This window comes from Zeugodacus cucurbitae, chromosome 4, assembly GCF_028554725.1.
Source record: "Zeugodacus cucurbitae isolate PBARC_wt_2022May chromosome 4, idZeuCucr1.2, whole genome shotgun sequence".
NCBI lineage: Eukaryota > Metazoa > Arthropoda > Insecta > Diptera > Tephritidae > Zeugodacus > Zeugodacus cucurbitae.
In genome coordinates this window covers 19,270,723-19,292,839 of record NC_071669.1, presented here as the reverse complement: position 1 = coordinate 19,292,839, position 22,117 = coordinate 19,270,723, and the positions used below count along the sequence as shown (strand labels likewise).

Below are 22,117 nucleotides of genomic sequence, written 5' to 3'. Positions count from 1 at the left end.
CGTTCGATACCAAACGAGATTTCAGAGAAGGTGACTCACTACAGTATGACTTCTGAAGCGAAGCGTATGGGTCTGGTGGTGAACGAGGACAAGATGAATCTCCTGTCACCAAACTAACAATCAGCGCATTTGCGTCTTGGCTTCCACGTCAGTGTTGACAGTCATAACATTGAAGTTGTAGATTATCAACACCTCAGCCTTGAAATCCAACCCAGAATCACTCATGCCAACAGGTGCTACTATGGACTGAGTAGGCAATTGAAAGTAAAGTCCTCTCTCGACGAACAAAAACTAAACTCTACAAGTCCCTCATCATTCCCGTCCTACTTTATGGTGCAGAAGCTTGGACGATGTCAACATCCGATGAGAAGGCACTAGGAGTTTTCGAGAGAAAGGTTTTGCGGAAGATTTAGGCTCCCTTAAACATTGGCAACGGCGAACACCGCAGACGATGGAATGATGAGCTGTATGTGTTATTCGACGCCATTGACATAGTTCAGCGAATAAAAAGACAGCGGCTACGCTGGCTAGGTCATGTTGTTCGAATGGACGAAAGTGCCCTAGCTCTGAAAGTGTTCGATACAGTACCCGCTGGTAGAAGTCGAGGAAGAGGGAGACCTTCACTCCGATGGAAGGACCAGGTAGAGAACAACCTGTCTTCACTTGTTATTACCAATTGGCGCCAAACTGTTAAAAGGAGAGATTCGTGGCGCGCTGTTGAGGACTCGGTTATAACCGCGTAAGCGGTGTCTACGCCAGTCAAGAAGAAGAAGCTAGTATAACAGTTACGGCTGAAAACCCACATGCGTGCCAGATTTAGTTCGAAATGTCATAAATTTTGCGTAGTAATAAATCACTTAACATTTCTTTCAAATGATTGCACTTTATTGAAAACTATAGTTTTATATATCTCAAAAACACGCGTTATACATATGTATACTGTTATAATAAATTATATTGGCGAAAATTACAATTATTTTCAAAATTAACCCGTAAGTATTAATATTTGGTTACTATAGTTTTATTCGAATTATAAATAATATTGATTAAGTTCTTATGGTATCGTTTATCCAATCCAAAAAGGAACTGACGCGCGCGTAAATACCAATAGACTCCTCAGTTCCACATGTATTATTTAAGTTTCCGTATGAAATTATGCCGATTAGATACCAATTTTTATTTTCATTTACCTCTTCCTTGATCATAAGTGGTCCGCCTGAATCGCCACGACAGGAATCATTGCCGTTACCAGTGGCATATATTTTACTATCGCGTACTCTAAACTTTTTGCCATTGTTTCCGTATATAATCTGCACAGTAGCCTTTAACTTAATATCACTTAATTGATTCATTTCTGTAAGACCCCAACCGACTATAGTGGCACTATTTCCATCGTATCGTTTCCCACGTAGACTCACATCCATTGGCAGACAAATGGGTTTAATAAATCTAGTGTATTCGACACGATCTTTCAAACGTAATAATGCTACGTCATAATCTAAGTTTCTTGGATTATATCTTGGATGTCTTAGTATGTTATTTATAGATATCTCTATAGTCCGTTCAGGTGGCCCACAAAGGTGACCATCACAATCTTTATCTTCTGTTATATGCCAATCACCCAAACGAACTTTAAAAAGTTCATATTCATTTTCTTTTGTGCAATGTGCGGCGGTAATAACATAGTATTTATTAATAAGAGAACCACCACAATTTATTGCTACAAAGGACATGTATTACATTTTTTTAAATTATTTTTTTGAATTATTTTTTACCAATGTCTCCTTTTTCATTTGCGCATAAAAGCAATGCAGTCCAGGGATATTCTTCAATACCAGTTTGAGCACCACCAATAATACGATTTGTTATAGCATCGTATTTACCACATTCTTCTGTTGTCGGTAAAAGATCTCTATCCTATTAATATGACAGAAAGAGACGTATTATAATGATTTTATAGCATAATGTGGCAGTTTATAGTAAAGTTCCTTAAAAAAATAAAAAAAGCCAACCAAGCTACTCGTACAAGCACGAGGACGCCTTTATAATGAAATATGTACAAAAAATCTTCGATCTAAGAAATCAAAGGGGAGTTTTGTCCCATTCGTATTTTACCTTTTCAATGATTTCACTTTTTATCCAATCCAAATAGGGACTAACGCGCGTAAAGATAAATGGGTATCCCTTTTCCGGCGGTACTTCATAACTGATAGCTTCTACGCCCACCAAAAAATACGACTGCATTCTTCCAACATTCACTACTGCCATAAGCGCGCCGCCAGAATCTAAAACTTTGCCATCATCGGTGCCCTTTCCCTTCACACAAACATGTTGCGCTGTCAAATTTTCAGCAACGCCGTTCGAATAGAGCTTCTTGCATTTCTCCATATTCGATATATATGTAATGGATTTCATTTTGACTTCGGCAATTTCACCGAATATATGCGCGCCCCAACCGGATATTTGCATTGCCGTGTTGTCAAAGCTTGCCGAGAACTGTCTGGTCTCCAAGGGCAAACAAATCGGTGCTATGTAACGCGTTGCACGTACCGCCGCATTCAATTGCAGCAAAGCGAGATCATTATACAATGACTCATGTTCGGGATGTTTGATTATTTTGCTCACAACCATGTCGATATGTTTTGACTCACAATCTAGTTGATCGCTCGTCTCTTGATTTTGACAATACTCCATCGCTGTTGTAGCCCAAACACGCAAACGCACGCCAGTCAAATTCCATTCCGGCTCTTGCTCATGCAGGCAATGTGCTGCTGTGAGCACAAAACGCTCGTGTATAAGCGTGCCACCACAATAAATATGCGATTTTTCGTTCCTTTCTGTAAGGTAATGTCGTATTACTTATAACGGTTAATATCTATATTAATGAGTTTGATCTTACTATTTTTGTATAGCAGCATTGCTGTCCAGGGGTATTCCTCTTCATAGGTAATTGAACCAGAGTCGAACTCTGCTTGAGCTGTGGACACTGTACCACAGTAAGGCGGCTGTGGTAAGCTGAAATCCTCGACTGCCGGTTCTATTATTCAGAGTATATTTGATAGAGGTAAGACATTTCCTTAAATTTCGATGTTCGCTGAAGTCAGGATCTTGACATTTAGTACCGACGATTCAGGATGGCTCTGCCGTCGATCGTTGTTTAAGCATATATAACTGTGGTGTCTTATTACAAATCGCTTTGAACCCTAATATAACAGTAGGAGATAGGCAATATTTGCGTGATAGACAGTGCAAAAATAACGCTGATAAATTTAGTGCGAGTACTTTCAAATATATATATAAACTATGCTTGAATTGAAATCTTTTAATATATTTTCTTAGGTGTGCTGTCCGGATCTGCCTATTATTTCTTTCTCACTCTGCAGGATATGTGTACTTTTGGACCATGCAAAAAACTATGTGTATCTTAAATGGAATTCATGTTCCCAAATTACGAGCATTATACTTATCAGTAAATATCGAATGGACATTATTGCTCATTAGGTTTTCATCACATTTTCCACACTTCTCTGCAAGGTGAGAAATAAACCATAGTATGTCCGCATTAACCTGGCGGAGGCGCTGTATTATCCGGCAGTTCCGGTTCCGGGCAGCACACTTAAGAAAATATATTAAAAGATTTCACTTCAAGCATAGTTTCTATATACATATAGTTTATATTTGCTAATACAACGATCGATTGCACAGCCTTCCTGAATCCGCGGTACTAAAAGTCAACAGATGAAAAGTGCTAAATAAATACTAAAATCAAAAACACCTTACCGTAAATCTTCGTTGTTGCAGTCTCTGGTGGCATAATTTTGGAGATGGGACAACACACCTAAAATTTACACAAAACATTTAGCACTGGGATTCTCTCATTTTCTCTAGTAAGTATTACTCACAGCAGCATATTTCTCCTTGTGCTGACATGCATGACCATGAGCTCTTATTATATATCTGTCCAAGTCTGTCACGACAGGTTTCCCCAGGATGTCCATTAAAGATTTGCAAGACTTTATATATACACATTCTCCGTCTTCATCATCTGGTGTTATACATTGATCTGTAATGAAGCCGGCTAATAATCACTATTCAGGTAAAACTAATTGAACATGAAAGTTCGAACATCAAAGATAAAGGGCTTTTCATTAGACTTTGACGTTCGATTCAAGCTCGTTACGGTATTTAACATTTGATTTTGCATCTTAAAACGGTGATCGATTGGTGTAAACTTCTATATTTACAGTCGAAACGATTTATAATGGCCAGAAATTGAGGTTATGGACTTCGAAAAAGTAAACTATATACAGCGCTCAGAATGTCGAAGTGTAGTGTCGAATGCTTATTCACTTCACTCTTCATTACACTTTTTTCTTTATTACATGGCATCTTGCGACTAAGAACGCAGAACCGTATCAAGCTTTCTAGACAATTTAGGATTTTCTACGCTAAAAAGCCTGATCTGGAATTTCAACTTCACTTCACTAGAAAGACAAGCCACAGTTTTGACCCTTTATATTTTTCATGTTATATAGCGTCATCACTATATATTAAATCACCGATGATTCACAGTTGCTGAACTAAAAATTCATTTGAATTTTGTATTTTTTATCACTATAATTCATGTAGTCACAAGCACACGATCTATATAATAACGAAATTTCTTATCTCAATCGAAAAGTCGTCGCCAACGCTCACCTCCTTTAGTGCCTATGACAAAACCAAGCACGCACAATAATATGAATTTCATTCCCGCAAATACAAGAATTTTTCAAAAATTAAGTACTGTTCTTAGCGCGTTTTAAGCTTCCAGCTTGCACAGCGGTTTGATATCAACTGTGGCGCTAATGCGAATTAAATTCTTTTATAGGGTAGCTTTAGTGATTTGGATATCACTAAAAGCAATTACATAATTACTCATATATCTAATATATTTACTTAAACATGTTACTGAAATTATTGAAATGATATTATTATTATGCGAAAATGAGAAATTATTAATTTCATATACATACATATATGTATAACATTTACATTTTATGCGGTCGCAATATTCAATTCTCAAAGAAGTGGAAACATATTCAGGTTTTGAAGAAACTTTATTATAATATCGAAATGGTCAGGATGGCGAGAAGAGTTGAAATCCGTATATCCGTCTATTCGGTTGTCCGTAAAAGCTAAGATGTCTTGACGAAACTTGGTACATATCTGCTTTCTGCGTGGCCTTTCATTATTAAACCGACGTCAGAGTTGTCGACTTTATGGTTTTGCGTTCCCAAGTGAATATTATTCGCCCAAATGCTGAATAGTTCCGAGTGCATACGTCAAGTAAATCAAACCATAAAATGAGTTTACCGGCTGGATAAGGTACCCCCATTATTTAAGTCAATTGTATGGCCTCCGCTAGTATGGATGGAGGATGGAGTCTTATGTAGAAGTTCACGTAAGTAAGGAAAGTTTCTGACTGTCATTCACTTGGGAGTGAACGATTCTTTTGCATATGACTCAAGCAGCTCACGACTTCCGGTTTTAGACCAAGTATCCTCTGGGTAGCCAACATACATTCGTTTGGAGGTGAGCTAAAGTGAGAAGGTTGATGTCATCGTAAGAGGAAAGACTGACATCACCGCAATCCAAGACATTCGATGGACGGGACAAGGACGGAAGAAGGTGGGTCCTTGTTACATCTACTACAGCGGCCATATAAAGTACCTAGGAGCGCTGCCCCCGTGTTTCGTGCTTGGCGATTTCAACGGTAGGGTGGGTAAAGAAGGTGTTTTTGGCACAACAATCGGAAAATTCAGCCTCCATGACGAAACATCACCAAACGATCTGAGGCTGATCGACTTCGCCGGGGCCCGAAATATGGTCGTCTGTAGTACTAGTCCAGCATAAGAAAATCCATCAAGCTACTTGGCTGCCCCGGATCGAATCACTCGCAACCATATCGATCATGTTGTTATAGATGGACGACATGTATCCAGCGATTTTGATGTGCGTACGCACATCGACTCGGACCACTATCTTGTAGCAGCTAAGATACGCACCCGTCTCTGTGTAGAAAAGCGCACACGTCCACAAACACAAGGAAGGTTCGACATCGAGAATCACAAACGATAGCCGAACGATTTTCCACTCGACTTGCACTCCTGCTCTCTGAGAGCACTCATCAGCATCTCGGTATAAAGGAACTGTGGGACGGCATATAAAACTCCTTACGTACAGCTGCCATCGAAACCTTTGGCTTTCGGAAAAGTAAAAAACAGCTGGTGTGATGAGGATTGTCGTTTCGCAGTGGAGAAAAAACAGACTGCCATCGAAACCTTTGGCTTTCGGAAAAGTAAAAAACAGCTGGTGTGATGAGGATTGTCGTTTCGCAGTGGAGAAAAAACAGACTGCGTACCTCACAATGTTGCGATCAACCGCTACACGAGCGGGATGAGAGAGATACCGAGAGCTGAAGAGGGAAGCGAGACGCATTTGCAGACAAAAAGAGAAAGAGGCCGAAATGTGTGAGTATGAAGAGCTTGACAAGCTGGCCGACAGCGGTAATGCTCGAAAATTTTACGAAAAGATCCCGCGACTAACTGAAGGTTTCAAGACCAGAGCACACTCCTATAGGACCCCAGAGGTTATCTAGTTGTTGATGACCAGAGTATACTGTGTTTGTGGAGGGAACACTTCTCCAGCCAGCTGAATGGCAGTGAAAGTACATCACCAGGAGATGGCGGACCCGATTCCCCAATCGACGACGATGGAACAGATGTTCTATTGCCCGACCGTGAAGAAATTGGAATAGCAATTACCCGCTTGAAGAACAACAAGGCGGCGGGGGCCGATGGATTGCCGGAATATGGTTGGAATATGGTCGGAGGAGACCCCACAATCTGCGCCAATTACCGTGGTATAAGTCTCCTCAATATCGAATATAAGGTTTTGTCGACCGTATTGTGTGAAAGACTAAAGCCCACCGTCAACGAATTTATTGGACCTTATCAGTGTGGCTTTAGACCTGGAAAATCGACAATGGGCCAGATATTCACCATGCGCCAAATCTTGGAAAAGACCCGAGAGAGAAGAATCTATCGATTCTCACCATCTTTTCATCGATTTTAAAGCTGCCTTCGATAGCACGAAAAGGAGCTGCCTTTATGCCGCTATGTCTGAATTTGGTATCCCTGCAAAATGAATACGGTTGTGTAAGTTGACGTTGAGCAATACCAAAAGCTCCATTAGGATCGGGAAGGACCTCTTCGAGCCACGATGTCTGAATTTGGTATCCCCGCAAAACTAATACGGCTGAGTAAGCTGACGTTGAGCAACACCAAAAGCTCCGTCAGGATCGGGAAGGACCTCTCCGAGCCGTTCGATACCAAACGAGATTTCAGAGAAGGTGACTCACTATCGTGTGACTTCTTTAACCTGATTCTGGAGAAAATAATACGAGCTGCAGAGCTAAATAGAGAAGGTACAATTTTCGATAAGAGTGTACAGCTGCTGGCGTACGCCGATTAGTGATGGGCGATATTTCACTACCGGTGATTTTTTCACTGTGATTGAAAAATCACATATGCAACTGCGATCAATTTTTGTAAATATCAGTGATTTACAATCGCAATTGCAGTTCAGTAATCTGAGTTCGATCACAGTAGCTATAGAAGTTCAGTGCTTTTGTTCGGTACCAATATCAGTTTGAAAGTAACAATCACTGTTCAGTACAATCACTTAAATCACAGTGATTCAAAAATAGCAATATCGCTCATCACAAACGCCGATGATATCGATATCATTGGAAACAACACCCGCACCATTAGTTCTGCTTTTTCCAGACTTGATAACGAATCTGAATCTCCTGTCATCAAACAAACAATCAGCGCATTTGCGTCTTGGCTTCCACGTCAGTGTTGACAGTCATAACTTTGAAGTTGTAGATAATCAACACCGATAATAATGTCAGCCTTGAAATCCAACCCAGAATCACTCATGCCAACAGGTGGTACTATGGACTGAGTAGGCAATTGAACAGTAAAGTCCTCTCTCGACGAACAAAAACTAAACTCTACAAGTCCCTCATCATTGCCGTCCTACTTTATGGTGCAGAAGCTTGGATGATGTCAACATCCGGTGAGACGGCACAAGGAGTTTTCGAGAGAAAGGTTTTGCGGAAGATTTATGCTCCCTTACACATTGGCAACGGTGAACACCGAAGACGATGGAATGATGAGCTGTATGTGTTATTCGACGCCATTGACATAGTTCAGCGAATAAAAAGACAGCGGCTACGCTGGCTAGGTCATGTTGTTCGAATGGACGAAAGTGCCCCAGCTCTGAAAGTGTTCGATACAGTACCCGTTGGTGGAAGTCGAGGAAGAGGGAGACCTCCACTCCGATGGAAGGACCAGGTGGAGAACAACCTGTCTTCACTTGCTATTACCAATTGGCGCCAAACTGCCAAAAGGAGAGATTCGTGGCGCGCTGTTGAGGACTCGGTTATAACCGCGTAAGTGGTGTCTACGCCAGTCAAGAAGAATAAGCTAGCATAACAGTTACGGCTGAAAACCCACATGCGTGCCAGATTTAGTTCGAAATGTCATAAATTTTGCGTAGTAATAAATCATTTAACATTTCTTTCAAATGATTGCACTTTATTGAAAACTATAGTTTTATATATCTCAAAAAACACACGTTATACATATGTATACTCTTATAATAAATTATATCGGGAAAAATTACAATTATTTTCAAAATTAACCCGTAAGTATTAATATTTCGTTACTATAGTTTTATTCGAACTATAAATAATATTGATTAAGTTCTTATGGTATCGTTTATCCAATCCAAAAAGGAACTGACGCGCGCGTAAATACCAATAGACACCTCAGTTCCACATGTATTATCTAAGTTTCCGTATGCAATTATGCCGATTAGATACCAATTTTTATTTTCATTTACCTCTTCCTTGATCATAAGTGGTCCGCCTGAATCGCCACGACAGGAATCATTGCCGTTACCAGTGGCATATATTTTACTATCGTGTACTCTAAACTTTTTGCCATTGTTTCCGTATATGAATTCTTTTTTAACGATCTGCACAGTAGCCTTTAACTTAATATCACTTAATTGATTCGTTTCTGTAAGACCCCAACCGACGATAGTGGCACTATTTCCATCGTATCGTTTCCCACGTAGACTCACATCCATTGGCAGACAAATGGGTTTAATAAATCTAGTGTATTCGACACGATCTTCCAAACGTAATAATGCTACGTCATAATCTAAGTTTCTTGGATTATATCTTGGATGTCTTAGTATGTTATTTATATATATCTCCATAGTCCGTTCAGGTGGCCCAAAAAGGTGACCATCACAATCTACATCTCCTGTTATATTCCAATCACCCAAACGAACTTTAAAAAGTTCATATTCATTTTCTTCTGTGCAATGTGCGGCGGTAATAACATAGTATTTATTAATAAGAGAACCACCACAACCAAAAATTTCTGCAAGGAACATGTATTACATTTTTTACATTATTTTGTAGAATCATTTTTTACCAATGTCTCCTTTTCCATTTATATAGAACAACAATGCAGTCCAGGGATATTCCTCAATACCAGTTTGAGCACCGCCTATAATACGATTTGTTATAGCATCGTATTTACCACATTCTTCTGTTGTCGGTAAGAGATCTCTGTTCTATAAATATGACAGAAAGAGCCGTATTATACTGATTTTATTGCATAATGTGGCAGTTTATAGTAAAGTTCCTTAAAACAATAAAAAAAGCCAACCAAGTTACTCGCACAAGCACGAGGACACCTTTATAATGAAATGTGTACAAAAGATCTTCAATCTAAGAAATCAAAAGATAGTTCCGTGCTATTCGTATTTTACCTTTTCAATTTCATTTTCGGAGCAGCAAACCTGTAATTTAAAACAAGGGTTGAAGCCTGTATTATACTTTCATAAATTTAGCACTACCTACTTTATAAGTTAAATTATCAGATTCACATATACTCTGTTTTAAAAGTTCTGTTTCCTGGTATGTTCTGTGTGATTTCACAGACAGCTTACGTAAGGACATGCACTCAAGTATGGGTACACATGATCCTGGTTTGCCTTTTGTTGTCCAGCACCTTTGAATGTTAACTGTGACAGTTAGAACTTTCTTATTATAAATTTCGATAAATTTTTGAAGTAAACAAGTAAGGAAAGGCTAAGTTCGGGTGCAACCGAACATTTTATACTCTCACAATAATAACACACAAATTTACCTATAAATTCGGCATAAAGTTTAATAGAATAACGAAAATCGTCATATATAGATATGAGTGCTAACCAATACATATATGCGGAATAAAGCCCATCGTATTTTTGAAAAACCTATAATTAGGTATATGGGAGCTAGGATATGTTATGGCCCGAATTTAATAATTTTTGGAACAAAGACACGCTATTAGAAGAAAACAATTTCCTCTGAATTACATTAAATTATTTGAGAGATTTACGTATATTTTCGGTTAAAATTATCCTTAGGCGCTGAGTTCAATATGTTCGATATCTGGGGCCTTGAAAAGTTATAGTCCGTTTTCGACAATTTTTCACAAGTGAAGCCACAAATGATATGCACTGTTTGTGTAAAGTTTTATTCCGCTATATTCATTGGTTCCTTATGTATACATTATAATGTGAAGGGATCAGATGGAATTCAAAATTGAGTTATAAGAAAAGTAGTCGTGGTTGTGAACCGATTTCGCCCATTTTTTATCCGTGTTATCAGGGTGTCAAGAAAATATTATATACCGAGTTTCATTAAAATCTGTCGAGTAGTTCCTGAGATATGGTTTTTGATCCATAAGTCACGCCCATTTTCCATTTTGTAAAAAGATCTGAGTGCAGCTTCCTTCTGCTATTTGTTTTGTAAATTTTAGTGTTTTTGACGTTGTTCATTAATGAGTTAACCCACCTTAATTTTCAACCTGACCTATGTAGTGGGCGTGGTTATTTCATGGTACATGATGGGGTACGTAAGGGAAAAGACTGCGGAAAGTTTGGTGACTATAGCTTTACTGGTTTGCGAGATATATACAAATAATCGATTTGGGGGCGGGTCCACGCCCACTTCCCCGAAAAAAATACATCCAAATATGCCCCTTTCTAATGCGATCCTTTATTCCAAATTTTATTTTAATAACTTTATTTATGCCTTAGTTATTACACTTTATGTGTTTATAAGTTTTTGGTTTTCGCCATTTTGTGGGCGTGGCAATGGTCCGATTTTGCCCATCTTCGCACATAACCTTCTTATGGTGCCAAGGAATAAGTGTTCCAAGTTTCGTTAAGATATTACAATTTTTACTCCAGTTATCCGTTGCACGGACAGACGGACGGACAGACAGACATCCGGATTTCAACTCGTCTCGTCATCCTGATCATTTTGATATATACAACCCTATATCTAACTCGTGTAGTTTTATGACTTACAAACAACCGTTATGTGAACAAAACTATAATACTCTCTTAGCAACTTTTGTTGCGAGAGTATAAAATATTGGATATTCTAAATGCTAAAATGCAAATGGGAGATTTGAAACAAGACTGGAACACAACAACAGATGAGAATTGATAAATAAACAGTAAAAGCCTTACCGTAAGTCTTCATGGTTGTGGTTTATGGCGGCATACTTTTTGAGATGGGACAACACACCTAAAATTTACTCAAAACATTTAGCACTGGGATTCTCTCATTTTCCCTAGTAAGTATTACTCACATCTGCTTGATTTTCCGTGTGCTGACATGCATCACCATGAGCTCTTATTATATATCTGTCCAAGTCTGTCTTGTAAGGTTTCCCCAGGATGTCCATTAAAGATTTGCAAGTCTGAATATTTACACATTCTCCGACTTCATCATCTGGCGTTACACATTGATCTGTAATGAAGCTGGCTAATAATTACTATTCAGGTAAAACTAATTGAACATGAAAGTTCAAACATCAAAGATAAAGGGCTTTTCATTAGGCTTTGACGTTCGATTCAAGCTCGTTACGGTATTTAACATTTGATTTTGCATCTTAAAACGGTGATCGATTGGTGTAAACTTCTATATTTACTGTCGAAACGATTTATAATGGCCAGAAATTGAGGTTATGGACTTCGAAAAAGTAAACTATATACAGCGCTCAGAATGTCGAAGTGTAGTGTCGAATGCTTATTCACTTCACTCTTCATTATACTTTTTTCTTTATTATATGGCATCTTGCAACTAAGAACGCAGAACCGTATCAAACTTTCTAGACAATTTAGGATTTTCTACGCTAAAAAGCCTGATATGGAATTTCAACTTCACTTCACTAGAAAGACAATCCACAGTTTTGACCCTTTATATTTTTCACAACATTTTTATGAAAATGACGTCATGTTATATAGCGTCATCACTATATATTAAATCACCGATGATTCACAGTTGCTGAACTAAAAATTCATTTGAATTTTGTATTTTTTATCACTATAATTCATGTAGTCACAAGCACACGATCTATATAATAACGAAATTTCTTATCTCAATCGAAAAGTCGTCGCCAACGCTCACCTCCTTTAGTGCCTATGACAAAACCAAGCACGCACAATAATATGAATTTCATTCCCGCAAATACAAGAATTTTTCAAAAATTAAGTACTGTTCTTAGCGCGTTTTAAGCTTCCAGCTTGCACAGCGGTTTGATATCAACTGTGGCGCTAATGCGAATTAAATTCTTTTATAGCGTAGCTTTAGTGATTTGGATTTCACCACAAGCAATTACATAATTACTCATATATCTAACATATTTAGTTGACTGTTACAGAAATTATAGAAATGATATTATTATTATGCGAAAATGAGAAATTATTAATTTCATATGTATATATGTATAACATTTACATTTTATAACATTTTATGCGGTCGCCATATTCAATTCTCAAAGAAGTGGAAACATATTCATGTTTTGAAGAAACTTTATTATACTCTCGCAACCTGTTGCACAGAGTATCATAGTTTTGTTCACATAACGGTTGTTTGTGTCACCAAGAAATATAAGAGTTAGACATGGGGTTATATATACATAAATGATCAGGATGACGAGTAGATTTGAAATCCGGATGTCTGTCCGTCCGTCTGTCCGTCTGTCCGTGCAAGCGATAACTTGAGTAAAAAATAAGATATCTTAATGAAACTTGGAACACATGTTCCTTGGCACCCTAAGGAGGTTGCTTTAGAAAATGGGCAAAATCGGTCCACTGCCACGCCCACAAAATGGAGGAAACCGAAAACCTATACAGTGTCATAACTAAGCCATAAATAAAGTTATGAAAATGAAATTTGGAACATAGGATCCCATTAGGGAGGGGCACATTTGGATGTAATTTTTTTGGAAAAGTGGGCGTGACCCCGCCCTCAAATAAGTTTTTTTGTATATAACTCGCAAACCAATAAAGCTATATAAGCCAAACTTTCTGCAGTCGTTTCTTTTAGCCATTTCCTTATACAGTCTAAAAATGAAAGAAATCGGATAGTAACCACGCCCACCTCCCATACAAAAGTTAGGTTGAAAATTACGAAAAGTGGGTTAACTCCCTAACGAAAAACGCCAGAAACACCAAATTTTACATAAGAAATAGCAGAAGAAAGCTGCACTGAGATTTTTTTTACAAAATGGAAAATGGGCGTGGCGTCGCCCACTTATGGGTCAAAAACCCTATCTCAAGAACTATTCGACCGATTTCAATGAAATTCGGTATATAACACTTTCTTGACACCCTGATGACACGGGTGGAATATGGGCGAAATCGGTTTACAACTACGTCTACTTCCCATATAACCCAATTTTGAATTCCATCTGATTCGTTCACTTTATAATGTATTCATAAGGAACCAATGAAGCTAGCGGAATAAAACTTTACACAAATACTGTATTTGAGCTGTGACATCACTTGTGGAAAAATTGTCAAAATCGGACCATGACTTTTCAAGGCCCCTGATATCAAACATGAAGAACTCAGTGCCTAAGGTTAATTTTTCACCGAAAATATAGGTAAATCCCTTAGATATTTTAATGTAATTCATTCCCTCTGAATTTTTTTCTTATAACAGTTTCTCTCTGTACCTGAAATGGTAAAAATCGGGTCATAACTTCCCCCAGATCCTATATACCTAATTATAAGTAATATTAAATTAAGTGATCGTATAGTCTTCGATACATTGTATCTTGGTGGTGAAAACGAGTGAAATCGGTTTAGGAATTACCTCAGTCCCCATATACTATTTATGATGATTTTCGTTATTCTATTGAACTTTATGCCGAATATATGGGTCGAATTGTGTTGTCTTTATAAAATTACATCAATAAATTGCGAGAGTATAAAATGTTCGGTTACACCCGAACTTAGCCCTTCCTTACTTGTTATAATATCAAAATGATCAGGATGAAGAGGAGAGTTGATATACGTACGGCAGTCTGTTCGGCTATGCGTAAAAGCTAAGATATCTTGACGAAACTTGGTACATATCTGCTACTATCTTACAAACGAATAAAGCTATATAAACCAAACTTTCTGCAGTCATTATTCTTATGTACGTACCCCACCCTACACCATGAAAATGGGTGAAATCTGATAATAACCACGCCCACTTTCCATACAAAGGTTATGTTGAGCATTACTAAAAGTGCATTAACTCACTAATGGAAAACGGCAGAAACACCAAATTTTACATTACAAAAGGCAGAAGGAAGCTGCACTCAGATAAAAAAAAATGGAAAATAACTAATTTACCGATTTCAGTGAAATGTATTTGAAATATCTTAGCGAAATTAAGTGAGCGGTTTTGTTTGGGTACAGTGCAACTTAGTGGAGAAGATGAGTGAAATCGAGTCAGGAATTACCCCAGCCCTCATGGACTTTTTGCTGAATATATGGATCAAATTGTGTGTTATCTTAATAAAAATATAAAAATAAATTGCGAGTGTAAAAAAACGTTCGCTTACACCCAAAATAAACGAAGTAATAAATCATTTAACATTTCTTTCAAATGATTGCACTTTATTGAAAACTATAGTTTTATATATCTCAAAAAACACGCGTTATACATATGTATACTCTTATAATAAATTATATTGGGAAAAATTACAATTATTTTCAAAATTAACCCGTAAGTATTAATATTTGGTTACTATAGTTTTATTCGAATTATAAATAATATGGTTTAAGTTCTTATGGTATCATTTATCCAATCTAAAAAGGAACTGACGCGCGCGTAAATACCAATAGACTCCTCAGTTCCACATGTATTATTTAAGTTTCCGTATGAAATTATGCCGATTAGATACCAATTTTTATTTTCATTTAGCTCTTCCTTGATCATAAGTGGTCCGCCTGAATCGCCACGACAGGAATCATTGCCGTTACCAGTGGCATATATTTTACTATCGTGGACTCTAAACTTTTTGCCATTGTATCCGTATATGATTTGCACAGTAGCCTTTAACTTAATATCACTTAATTGATTCGTTTCTGTAAGACCCCAACCGACTATAGTGGCACTATTTCCATCGTATCGTTTCCCACGTAGACTCACGTCCATTGGCAGACAAATGGGTTTAATAAATCTAGTGTATTCGACACGATCTTTCAAACGTAATAATGCTACGTCATAATCTAAGTTTCTTGGATTATATCTTGGATGTCTTAGTATGTTATTTATAGATATCTCTATAGTCCGTTCAGGTAGCCCACAAAGGTGACCATCACAATCTTTATCTTCTGTTATATCCCAATCACCCAATATATATATATATATTTGGCGTAGGAACCGCTTTAAGCGATTATAGCCGAATCCACCAGAGCGCGCCACTCATTCCTCCTTTTTGCTTTTTGGCGCCAACTGGAAACACCAAGTGAAGCCAGGTCACTTTGCACTTGGTCTTTCCACCGGAGTGGAGGTCGTCCTCTTCCGCGGCTTCCTCCAGCGGGTACTGCATCGAATACTTTCAGAGCTGGAGTGTTTTCTTCCATCCGTACAACATGACCTAGCCAGCGTAGCCGCTGTCTTTTTATTCGCTGAACTATGTCAATGTCGTCGTATAAATCGTACAGCTCATCGTTCCATCGTCTGCGGTATTCGCCGTTGCCAATGTTTAGAGGACCATAAATCTTGCGCAAAACCTTTCTCTCGAAAACCCCAAGAGTCGTCTCATCGGATGTTGTCATCGTCCACGCTTCAGCGCCATACATCAGGACGGGAATAATGAGCGACTTATAGAGTTTGATTTTGGTTCGTCGAGAGAGGACTTTACTTTTCAATTGCCTACTCAGTCCAAAGTAGCACCTGTTGGCAAGAGTGATTCTGCGTTGGATTTCAAGGCTGACATTGTTGGTGTTGTTAATGCTGGTTCCCAGATAAACGAAATTATCTACAACTTCAAAGTTATGACTGTCAACAGTGACGTGAGAGCCAAGACGCGAGTGCGCTGACTGTTTGTTTGATGACAGGAGATATTTCGTCTTGTCCTCATTCACCACCAGACCCATACGCTTCGCTTCTTTATCTAGTCTGGAAAACGCAGAACAAACGGCGCGGTTGTTGCTTCCGATGATATCAATATCATCGGCATACGCCAGGAGCTGTACACTCTTGTAGAAGATTGTACCCTCTCTATTTAGTTCTGCAGCTCGTATTATTTTTTCCAGCAATAGATTGAAGAAGTCGCACGATAGTGAGTCACCCTGTCTGAAGCCTCGTTTGGTATCGAACGGCTCGGAGAGGTCCTTCCCGATCCTGACGGAGCTTTTGGTGTTGCTCAACGTCAGCTTACATAGCCGTATTAGTTTTGCAGGGATACCAAATTCAGACATCGCGGCATAAAGGCAGCTCCTTTTCGTGCTATCGAAGGCAGCTTTAAAATCGATAAAAAGATGGTAGGTATCGATTCTTCTCTCTCGGGTCTTTTCCAAGATTTGGCGCATGGTGAATATCTGGTCCATTGTAGATTTTCCAGGTCTAAAGCCACACTGATAAGGTCCAATCAGTTCGTTGACGGTGGGCTTTAGTCTTTCACACAATACGCTCGACAAAACCTTATATGCGATATTGAGGAGACTTATACCACGGTAGTTGGCGCAGATTGTGGGGTCTCCCTTCTTATGGATTGGGCAGAGCACACTAAGATTCCAATCGTCAGGCATGCTTTCTTCCGACCATATTCTACAAAGAAGCTGATGCATGCACCTTATCAGTTCTTCGCCGCCGTATTTGAATAGCTCGGCCGGTAATCCATCGGCCCCCGCCGCTTTGTTGTTCTTCAAGCGGGTAATTGCTATTCGAATTTCTTCATGGTCGGGTAATGGAACATCTATTCCATCGTCATCGATTGGGGAATCGGGTTCGCCATCTCCTGGTGTTGTACTTTCACTGCCATTGAGCAGGTCGGAGAAGTGTTCCCTCCATAATCCCAGTGTGCTCTGGACATCCGTTACCAGATTACCTTCTCGGTCCCTACATGATAATGCTCCGGTCTTGAAACCTTCTGTTAATCGCCTCATCTTTTCATAAAATTTTCGAGCATTACCCATGTCGGCCAGCTTTTCAAGCTTTTCATACTCACGCATTTCGGCCTCTTTCTTTTTACGTCTGCAAATGCGTCTCGCTTCCCTCTTCAGTTCTCGATATCTATCCCACCCCGAACGTGTTGTGGTCGATCGCAACGTTGCGAGGTAGGCAGTCTGTTTTCTCTCCACTGCGGAACGACAATTCTCATCGTACCAACTGGTTTTTTGGCGTTGCCGGAGACCAATTGTTTCGGCTGCAGCGGTATGCAATGAGTTTGAGATGCCGTTCCACAGCTCCCTTATATCGAGATGCTGATGAGTGCTCTCCGAGAGCAGGAGTGCAAGTCGAGTAGAAAATCGTTCGGCTGTCGGTTGTGATTGCAGCTTTTCGACGTCGAACCTTCCTTGTGTTTGTTGACGGGCGTTCTTTGCTGCACAGAGGCGAGTGCGTATCTTTGCTGCTACTAGATAATGGTCCGAGTCAATGTTTGGTCCTCGGAGCGTACGCACGTCTAAAACACTGGAGACATGTCTTCCGTCTATCACAACGTGATCGATTTGATTGCGCGTGTTTCGATCAGGGGACAGCCACGTTGCTTGATGAATTTTTTTATGCTGGAATCTGGTACTACAGACAACCATATTTCGGGCCCCAGCGAAGTCGATCAGCCTCAGGCCGTTTGGCGATGTTTCGTCATGGAGGCTGAATTTTCCGACTGTTGTGCCAAAGACACCTTCTTTACCCACCCTGGCGTTAAAATCGCCAAGCACGATTTTGACATCGTGGCGGGGGCAGCGCTCATAGATGCGTTCTAGGCGCTCATAGAAAGCATCTTTGGTCGCATCGTCCTTCTCTTCCGTTGGGGCGTGGGCGCAAATCAGCGATATGTTGAAGAACCTCGCTTTGATGCGGATTGTGGCAAGACGTTCATCCACCGGGGTGAATGCCAGGACTCGGCGACGTAGTCTCTCTCCCACCACAAATCCAACACCGAATTTGCGCTCCTTTATATGGCCGCTGTAGTAGATGTCACAAGGACCCACCTTCTTCCGTCCTTGTCCCGTCCATCGCACTTCTTGGACGGCGGTGATGTCAGCCTTTAGTTGTATGAGGACATCAACCAGCTGGGCAGAGGCACCTTCCCAATTAAGAGTCCGGACATTCCAGGTGCATGCCCTCAAATCATAGTCCTTTATACGTTTGCCGTGGTCGTCATCAAAAGGGGGGTTTCTCATCCGAGGCCTGTGTTTCTTATTCACTGGTTATTCGTTTTTATGTGGTGGGTCCCAAGCCCTACGCACAACCGCACAAGCGGGCTTCGCCTTCTCACTTTAGCTCGCCTCCAAACGGATGTCTGTTAGCTACCCAGGGGATACTTGGTCTAAAACCGGAAGTCGTGAGCTGCTTGAGTCATATGCAAAAGAATCGTTCCTGGCCACTCCCAAGTGAATGGCAATCAGAAACTTTCCTCACTTGCGTGAACTTCTACATATGACCCCATCCACCCAAACGAACTTTAATAACAGGTGCGCCATTTATTTCTGTACAATGTGCGGCGGTAATAACATAATATTTATTAATAAGAGAACCACCACAACCAAAAATTTCTGCAAGGAACATGTATTAAACTTTTTTTTTATTATTTTGTAGAATTATATTTTACCAATCGATGCATTTTTACTTGCGTATAAAAGCAATGCAGTCCAGGGATATTCTTCAATACCAGTTTGAGCACCACCAATAATACGATTTGTTATAGCATCGTATTTACCACATTCTTCTGTTGTCGGTAAGAGATCTCTGTTCTATAAATATGACAGAAAGAGCCGTATTATACTGATTTTATTGCATAATGTGGCAGTTTATAGTAAAGTTCCTTAAAAAAATAAAGAAAAGCCAACCAAGTTACTCGCACAAGCACGAGGACACCTTTATAATGAAATGTGTACAAAAGATCTTCAATCTAAGAATTCAAAAGAGAGTTCCGTGCTATTCGTATTTTACCTTTTCAATTTCATTTTCGGAGCAGCAAACCTGTAATTTAAAACAAGGGTTGAAGCCTGTATTATACTTTCATAAATTTAACAGTACCTACTTTATAAGTTAAATTATCAGTTCCACATATACTCTGTTTTAAAAGTTCTGCTTCCTGGTATGTTCTGTGTGATTTTACAGACAGCTTACGTAAGGACATGCACTCAAGTATGGGTACACATGATCCTGGTTTGTCTTTTGTTGTCCAGCACCTTTGAATTTTAACTGTAACAATAAGAAATTATAAATTTCAATAAATTTTTAAAGTAAACAAATTAGATATTCTAAAATGCATATGAATACCCTGCAGGAAATGTGTACTTTTGGACCATGTAAAAAATACTCGTGTATCTTAAATGAATTTGATATTCTAAAATTACTGGCATTATACTTATCAGCCAATATCGAATGGACATTATTGCTCATTAGGTTTTCATCACATTCTTCACACTTCCCTGCAGGGTGAGAAAGAAACAATAGGTACATATGTCCGCACTAACCTTGCACCTCCGCTGTATTATCCGGCAGTTCCGGTTCCGGGCAGCACACCTAAGTAAATATATTAAACGATTTCAATTCAAGTCTTATTTTTATATATATTGGAAAGTACTCACACTAAATTTATCAGCGTTATTTTTGCACTGTCTATCACGTAAATATTGCCTATCTTCTACTGTTATATTAGGGTTCATAGCGATTTGTAATAAGACACTACAGTTATATATGCTAACACAACGATCGACGGCACAGCCTTCCTGAATCGGCGATACTAAAAATCAAGAGATGAGAAGTGCTAAATTAATACTAAAATCAAGAACACCTTACCGTAAATCTTCGTGGTTGTAGTCTCTGGTGGCATACTTTTTGAGATGGGACAACACACCTAAAATTTACTCAAAACATTTAGCACTGGGATTCTCTCATTTTCACTATTAAGTATTACTCACATCTGCATATTTTTTCGTATGTTGACATGCGTCACCATGAGCTCTTATTCTATATATGTCCATGTCTGTCACGTCAGATTTCATGAAGATATCCATTAAAAATTTGCAAGTCTTAATATATACACATTCTCCGTCTTCATCATCTGGCGTTATACATTGATCTGTAATGAAGCCGGCTAATAATTACTATTGAGGTAAAACTAATTGAATAGTAAAGTTCAAACTTCAAAGAGAATGGGCTTTCACTCGACTCTTTCGGAAGATTACCGCTCGTTACGATATTTTGTTTTAAGCGTTGATCCGTATGTAAGAAAATTGTTGAAATAAGAATTGATTTTTCTCAAACCGGTACATTGAGTTTAGAAATTAAAGCTTAATGTCCGCAGAGTCAAAAAATCAAACTACAGCTGATGCTTTAGTTAAGTTCTTTCTAGTTAGTTCTAGTCCTCAAAGTCCTATTACTTGTCTGTTAAAGATGTTAAATCGACAATAAAAGGAAAGAATTTTCTAAATTCAGTGTTTTGTAATCTTAACAAAAGACTGATAAATTAGCTTTATCTTTTGTCGAAACTTTCTTATCTGATGAACGTTAAAACGATTTATAATAGCCAGAAATTTAGGTTATGGACTTCGAAATAATAAACTATACATAGCACACAGAAATTTAGATTAGTACAGCGATTCTAGTGTTGAATGTTTATTCACTTCACTCATCATTAGACTTTTTTACTTTTGTATTTAATGGCGGCTTTAACGGCTACGAACGCTAAATTTAGCATTTTATTCGCTGAAAAACATGATATGGCATTTCAACTTCACTTCACTAGACAGAGAAACCACAGTGTTGACCCTTTATATCTTTCACAACATTTTTATGAAAAAAAGTGCCAGTAATTGCTGAACCAAAATTTCATTTGAATTCAATTGAATTTTGTATTATTTGGTTTGTTTGATTATTCTTCATCACTATAATTCATGTACTCACAAGCACAAAGCGATCTACATACATATGTATGTACATATATAACAACGAAATTTCTTATCTCACTCGAAATATCGACGTCGATGCTCACCTCCTTTAGTGCCTATGATAAAACCAAGCACGCACAATAATATGAATTTCATTCCCGCAAATAAAAGATTAATTTATATTTATAATTTTTAAGCGCGTTTTAAGTCCAGTTTGCTTAGCGTTGTGATATCAACTGGCGCTAAAACGAATTATACGGCTTTTATGGAGAAGCTTCAGTGATGTGATTTTCACCGCAAGCATTTACGTTAAACTGCTGCACAATTACGATTGAAATCACCAAATCAATGTGCGACCTATTGCATGTGATTTGTTTGATGACACTTGAAACAATATAAGCAGTGAACCTAAATAGACATACAGTGAATCAATAAAGTTAACATACACCCTTTATTCATAACTAAAACATATTCGTACATATGAGTTCTAATCTCACTCAACTGATTTTTCTTGCTAAATAGCTAAGTGAACATACATATATTGGATATGCATGGTCTTAATCCCGTTAAATGTACCGTAGCT

At 38.7% G+C, this 22,117-nt stretch overlaps 2 protein-coding genes across 3 annotated transcripts; both read right to left on the bottom strand.

Moving 5' to 3' along the window:
• Positions 1–863: 863 nt before the first annotated feature.
• LOC105217609 (serine protease easter) lies at positions 864–4,833 on the bottom strand. Of its 2 annotated transcripts, none has more exons than XM_054228894.1 (7): positions 4,699–4,833; positions 3,903–4,063; positions 3,781–3,838; positions 2,900–3,037; positions 2,116–2,837; positions 1,776–1,917; positions 864–1,720 (listed from the first exon to the last, which is right to left on the bottom strand). In XM_054228894.1, the coding sequence occupies exons 1-7, from the start codon at positions 4,748–4,750 to the stop codon at positions 1,047–1,049; spliced, it is 1,947 nt and encodes a 648-aa protein (XP_054084869.1). In that variant the 5' UTR covers positions 4,751–4,833; the 3' UTR covers positions 864–1,046. The 2 variants fall into 2 exon arrangements, with proteins under 2 accessions (XP_054084869.1, XP_054084868.1); XM_054228893.1 differs by having other exon boundaries at positions 3,903–4,078; positions 4,699–4,832.
• A 3,788-nt stretch (positions 4,834–8,621) lies between these two features.
• On the bottom strand, positions 8,622–21,874 carry LOC128921414 (uncharacterized). Its single transcript, XM_054229059.1, has 15 exons — positions 21,639–21,874; positions 20,566–20,726; positions 20,444–20,501; positions 20,233–20,387; positions 20,119–20,167; positions 19,680–19,843; positions 19,589–19,618; positions 19,248–19,389; positions 19,094–19,191; positions 15,250–15,820; positions 11,650–11,707; positions 9,986–10,136; positions 9,895–9,924; positions 9,555–9,696; positions 8,622–9,500 (listed from the first exon to the last, which is right to left on the bottom strand). The coding sequence occupies exons 1-15, from the start codon at positions 21,688–21,690 to the stop codon at positions 8,809–8,811; spliced, it is 2,553 nt and encodes an 850-aa protein (XP_054085034.1). The 5' UTR covers positions 21,691–21,874; the 3' UTR covers positions 8,622–8,808.
• Between the last annotated feature and the right edge of the window lie 243 nt (positions 21,875–22,117).

Bases quoted from the DNA above. Each gene is read 5' to 3' on its own strand.
- LOC105217609 (XM_054228893.1), bottom strand. From the start codon at position 4,750: ATGAAATTCATATTATTGTGCGTGCTTGGTTTTGTCATAGGCACTAAA. The intron at 4,079-4,698 runs GTGAGCGTTGGC...AGTGATTATTAG, and splicing joins TGTCATAGGCACTAAAGGAG to CCGGCTTCATTACAGATCAA. The intron at 3,038-3,780 runs GTAAGGTGTTTT...TCTGAATAATAG, and splicing joins TGCAACAACGAAGATTTACG to AACCGGCAGTCGAGGATTTC.
- LOC128921414 (XM_054229059.1), bottom strand. From the start codon at position 21,690: ATGAAATTCATATTATTGTGCGTGCTTGGTTTTATCATAGGCACTAAA. The intron at 19,844-20,118 runs GTTAGTGCGGAC...TTATTGTTACAG, and splicing joins TAATACAGCGGAGGTGCAAG to TTAAAATTCAAAGGTGCTGG. The intron at 15,821-19,093 runs TTGGGTGGATGG...TATATATATATA, and splicing joins CACCTGTTATTAAAGTTCGT to TTGGGTGATTGGGATATAAC.